The following is a 5,328-nucleotide window of genomic DNA, read 5'->3' on the forward strand; positions in this document are numbered from 1 at the left end:
GTATTGATTAATCCCTGCATGCCTGGAACAAGCTCTCTCCCAAAAAATCAGAATAAGAGAGAACAAAAGCAACAGTGGTTAGTACTTGGTAAAGTATAATGGAACAGAAGAAAGGTAAGCACATAGATTGTTTTTTTTCGTTTAAAGAATGAAAAAGTAGAATGATGAGTTAATGAAATATAATTAAAGCATAAACAAGATTAAAATTGTAAAGCTTACTGTTTTCCAAAGTGTAAAGCCAATTTGCTGGTTCCTACTTTCCGCTGTTTTCGCTTAAAGTCAGAAGAGAAGCTTATAAAACCACCCCATTGGCTTCACGCTTTCATTAGCTCCAATTTCCTCATTTTATTACGCCATAAAATGCAAAACCTTTTCTAGTTTTTCTCTTTTCTTTTCTCATACCAACCAAAAACTGCACACAATACCAACATAACACAACACAACACAACGCAAGTGTACTCACATTTTTTTTTCAGGCTTAAAACACACACCCCACCACAGAGAACAAAGAAAGAGAGAGATTAGAAAGATCAGAATCAGACAGGCTAGCTCCATGTCTGACTCACATCTAACTTTCTACTCTCCTTCTTCCATTCTTGCTCTTCTCCCACTCTTCTTCATCTTCTTCATTCTTATCAAAAGAAAGCAAACCAAACCCAGGCTCAACCTTCCCCCAGGTAACATGGGCTGGCCATTCCTTGGTGAAACCATTGGCTATTTAAAGCCTTATTCTGCCACCACCATAGGGGAATTCATGGAGAAACACATAGCAAGGTAAATTAATTAGTTAACCGCCACCAAACCTTGTGTAATCGGTCTAAAACTGAAAAGTTTGAATGTTTTTGTATGTATAGTCCCAAGTTTCAAAATCTCATTGACCTTGTTATGTCAACAGCAGCACACACAAAATCCCACAGTATAGATAGAGAGGTGCTCTACCACTCTAATGAACATGCCAATGTTTGTTTTCAGGTATGGTACAATCTACAAGTCCAAGCTATTTGGGGAGCCGGCAATAGTGTCAGCAGATGCAGGACTCAACAGGTTCATTCTGCAGAACGAAGGGAAACTGTTCGAATGCAGCTATCCGAGAAGCATTGGCGGAATACTCGGGAAATGGTCCATGTTGGTCTTAGTCGGCGACATGCATAGAGACATGCGGGTTATATCACTCAACTTTCTGAGCCACGCCAGGCTCAGAACCCACCTCCTGAAAGAGGTGGAGAAACACACCCTCTTGGTTCTAAACTCTTGGAACCAAAATTGCACGTTCTCAGCCCAAGATGAAGCCAAGAAGGTACTTTTTGTTTCACCTTTAACACACACGAGTCACATAAAAAAGTACTAAAGGGGTGTTTTCATGTTTCTTGTCACTCTCAATTGGCTTGTGCAAATCGCAGTTCACCTTCAACCTGATGGCTAAGCATATCATGAGCATGGATCCTGGGGAAATCGAGACAGAGCAACTAAAGAAAGAGTACGTCACTTTCATGAAAGGGGTGGTATCCGCGCCATTGAATCTACCTGGAACTGCATACCGAAAGGCGTTAAAGGTAATGATAACAACAACAACAAATTGTGTTTTATTTTTTTCTCTAGTTTGGCAGTGGTGAATTTTTTAATCCTGTGATGTTTGTCAATGTTTCACAGTCTAGGTCCACCATACTGAAGTTCATAGAGGGGAAAATGGAAGAGAGAGTGAAGAGAATCCAAGAGGGAAACGAGAGTTTGGAGGAAGACGATCTTCTGAACTGGGTTTTGAAGCACTCCAATCTCTCCACGGAACAAATTCTTGACTTGATTCTCAGTCTGCTCTTCGCTGGCCATGAAACTTCCTCAGTAGCCATAGCTCTAGCCATCTACTTTTTGCCCGGTTGTCCTCAAGCTATGCAACAGTTAAGGGTAAGCAAGTACAACCATGACGCCACGTCCAATATTTTCTTCAAACACTTTTCTCACCCTGTCCACCTTCTACCACACAATTCACTCCAAATTTTACTTGTGATAATTAGCTTCTTCTTTTTCATTTGTGTGAAAAAATAAACAGGAAGAGCACGGTGAAATTGTCAGAGCCAAGAAACAAGCAGGGGAAGTCGAACTCACTTGGGACGATTACAAAAGAATGGAATTCACTCACTGCGTAAGTGAATGTTAACAGTAATATACAAGTCAGCAGTTAAGAATATTATATGGGATGACGAGGTGATACAGTATAATAAAGTGTTTATTACTTACAACAGAACAGCATTATATTATAAGCAACTTTGATAACACAAAGTGAATAAGAAAAACACACATTTAAGTATATAAAGTGGTGTACTTATGAACTATTTGTTACATTTTTTGAAGGTTGTGAACGAGACACTAAGGTTGGGAAATGTTGTGAGGTTTCTCCACAGGAAGGCTCTGAAAGATGTTAATTATAAAGGTATGTTTGGAGGGTGTGGAAAATTTGTATATCTGTTTTGTAGAAAGATGAAAAATTGTGCTGTGAAAAAAGAAAAGGGAAATCAAATTGAAAATGGTGTGTGTGTGTTTTTGAAAGGTTATGACATTCCATGTGGGTGGAAAGTCCTTCCGGTGATTGCAGCCGTGCATCTGGATCCTTCACTTTTTGACCAACCTCAACACTTCAATCCATGGAGATGGCAGGTCAGTTCTACTTATAACAATGGACAGCACGCGCTGTATAGTTATTATTGTGCAACCCTTTTCTTGTTTTCTTTTTATTTATTTTTTGTTGTTCATCTTGTTCTTTTTTTTCTCAAAAGCCAAAGCTGGGTATATAAAATAGATAAATTAGGAAAAGAGAAAAGGAAATAAGCAGAGGTCCCCAAGCACTTGAAATGGTCCTTGCGGTGGATCCCCACATGCAATCAGAGCCTCACTGGCTAATTTTATTTTCCTGGAAGGTGTGGTGAGAACAAAATTTAGTTGAGGTTGGGGGTGGGGATTTTGCCCAAAACGTCACCCCGTAATAGTTGCATGTGGTTTTTCTAGTCGTAGCCCAATTAGCTTCGCGAGTTATCTTCCTTTCCAGAAGAGAAACAGGTTTTTACGTTGGGCGCTTCTGAATCAGACCGAACATAACGTACGCAGGTTGTACGGTTTGACAAAATAGATAAAGAAAATAATGCTTGATGTCATTCATTCTAGTTGACTTCGTCCAAACTCCTAACTCCTAACTACCTATGCCCTATATGCCTTCTTCATAGCTAATTAATTAACACCTCATCACCAAAGCACATGCTTCTAAAGTTATATAACCTAATCTACTCCCCCTAACAACGGTGAAGATTGAGTGAGATTAGTAATTAATTAAGAATGGCGAATGATTATGGGTGAAGAAAAAACGTAGGACATACTAGATATAGATATAGATGTGGTAGTTTTGTGGGTAGACAGCGTGAGGGTTATTTTTGAGTTTAGTGATGGTTAGGGGGGGGGGGTGAGAAATGATTGTTGGGGATGGCGAATAATGAAAAAGGATCAAGTGGGTCCATGCATGCAACCATCCATCCATCTCATCTGCATAAGTATGAATGATGGTGTGGTGGTGGGTTGAGAATTGAGATGATGAAGTGTCATGATCGGCGAAGGGGATGTTGTGAACAGTACGGAGGTGGGTCCATGTGGATGCGATGGATGATGATGAGCATGGGTGTTTTGTGAACGTGTGGCCAGGTCCTGAGGTTCCAGATCATTAATGCCCATGTGGAAATGGGCCCCACACCTGCACGTGCATCTCTGCTTTTTTTTTTCAAATCAAATACAACTCCCAATGATCCATTTCAGGATAACAAATACATGGTGACATCAATCTCAAAATTATTAATACTTACTAACTCACTCATATGATTATTGATGGTGCAGAACCATGGCGGCAGCGGTGGTGGTGGAGGTTGTCCGAGCAACAAGAGCACGGCGGCGAACAATAACTTTCTGGCGTTCGGCGGAGGGTCACGGCTGTGCGCGGGATCGGAGTTAGCGAAGCTTGAAATGGCGGTTTTCATCCATCATCTGATCATCAACTACCACTGGGAGTTGGCCGAAACAGATGAAGCTTTTGCCTACCCTTTTGTGGACTTCCCAAAGGGCCTACCCATTAGAGTCCAAGCCCAATCTTTGATCTAAGTTCCTTAAATTCAAATAACTTACTTAGTTCACCCAATATAAAAAAGTAAAAACTAGGGAAGAGGAAGACAAATATTAAGTACAATTGTACAAACACAGGGATTAGGACCACTTCTTTCCTTTTCTTCTCTTCTCTACCCTCTACTATATATTTTTACTGCCCACCCACATTGTACATTTTATATATCCCCACCACCACTCAATATTTATTCTTTTTTATTTTTATTTTTATTTTCCATGCCCACTGTTGTAATCTACCACCTTCTTTTCTTACTACTACTTATATTATTATTATAATAATAATAATAATAATTAATAATTTCTCTGTAAAAATGTATACGTTGTGTTGCTTTCCTTTACGCCATCCCCAACATGAACCCGTGCAGGACACAATTATGGAATACGTTTCAATCCAACGTTGTTCATCATTATTGTATCTTCTTGCAAATTCCTCTTTTCGAATAATTTTTTTAAATGAGTAGCAGAGAAAGATACGACGCATTAATTCCGGGAGTTGTTTTTTTTTTTTTTATACTTTATATAACTCTCTTGCATCGGTTTGCAATCTGGGAGGCAGATTCATTTGTTGTTGGGTGGGTAGTGGCTATAAATGTTGCAACGGGGTCTGGGACTAATGGAATGAATCATAAAGTGTAACCAAAAATATAAGATGTGAATTTGTGAGTAAAACCATATGCACCAATTGCACCCTTTGACTTTGGTGTGACGTGATTATTAATTGAGTAATTGGTGATGGCCCCACCGGAGCCTCCTCCATTCACCACCATTTTCTTCCTTCTTTTTTAAGTTTTTCTTCATCAAACAGTGAAATTGAAACACGCAGCTTATTGGGTCTACATCATTTTCATCGGATAATGCCATTACGGTGCAAAAAAAAAAAGTCTTGCGAAGGCTTCACACGGAACAAGGTGTGTTTATATGTGAAAGGCCAAAAATAATAAGTTAAAAGAAATTAGTGAGGACTCGACGAAGTAGCAGCAGCAGCAGCAAAGTGAAACACTATATATGGCTCCATGCCTTAATCGTAAATAGTGTTAAATCTGAGGGCTCTTGTGAGGTTACATTTGGCATGTAGCGTGGTTGTTGTTAGGTTAAGTTTCGCTTTCTGGTCGCAGCGATGTATCTTCGTCCTCTCTTTTCAGCAGCAGTGGCCTACGGAACTGCACGTTAATA

At 39.7% G+C, this 5,328-nt stretch overlaps 1 protein-coding gene across 1 annotated transcript; it reads left to right on the forward strand.

Annotated features, from left to right (window-relative positions):
* Nucleotides 1-324: 324 nt before the first annotated feature.
* DWF4 (Cytochrome P450 superfamily protein) lies at nucleotides 325-4,467 on the forward strand. The gene is made up of 8 exons (XM_068611375.2): nucleotides 325-774; nucleotides 973-1,297; nucleotides 1,401-1,553; nucleotides 1,651-1,902; nucleotides 2,048-2,140; nucleotides 2,350-2,428; nucleotides 2,546-2,652; nucleotides 3,874-4,467. Exons 1-8 carry the CDS (start codon nucleotides 554-556, stop codon nucleotides 4,132-4,134), a joined length of 1,491 nt encoding a protein of 496 aa, XP_068467476.1. The 5' UTR covers nucleotides 325-553; the 3' UTR covers nucleotides 4,135-4,467.
* The last annotated feature ends 861 nt before the right edge of the window (nucleotides 4,468-5,328 follow it).

The sequence above is a fragment of the Phaseolus vulgaris genome, chromosome 2 (genome assembly GCF_051622355.1).
Source record: "Phaseolus vulgaris cultivar YP4 chromosome 2, ASM5162235v1, whole genome shotgun sequence".
NCBI lineage: Eukaryota > Viridiplantae > Streptophyta > Magnoliopsida > Fabales > Fabaceae > Phaseolus > Phaseolus vulgaris.

What these genes read in the sequence shown, in the direction of transcription:
- DWF4 (XM_068611375.2), top strand. Translation starts at nt 554, where the DNA reads ATGTCTGACTCACATCTAACTTTCTACTCTCCTTCTTCCATTCTTGCT. An exon ending in CATACCGAAAGGCGTTAAAG is followed by an intron (nt 1,554 to 1,650) that starts GTAATGATAACA and finishes AATGTTTCACAG; the next exon opens with TCTAGGTCCACCATACTGAA. An exon ending in GAATGGAATTCACTCACTGC is followed by an intron (nt 2,141 to 2,349) that starts GTAAGTGAATGT and finishes CATTTTTTGAAG; the next exon opens with GTTGTGAACGAGACACTAAG.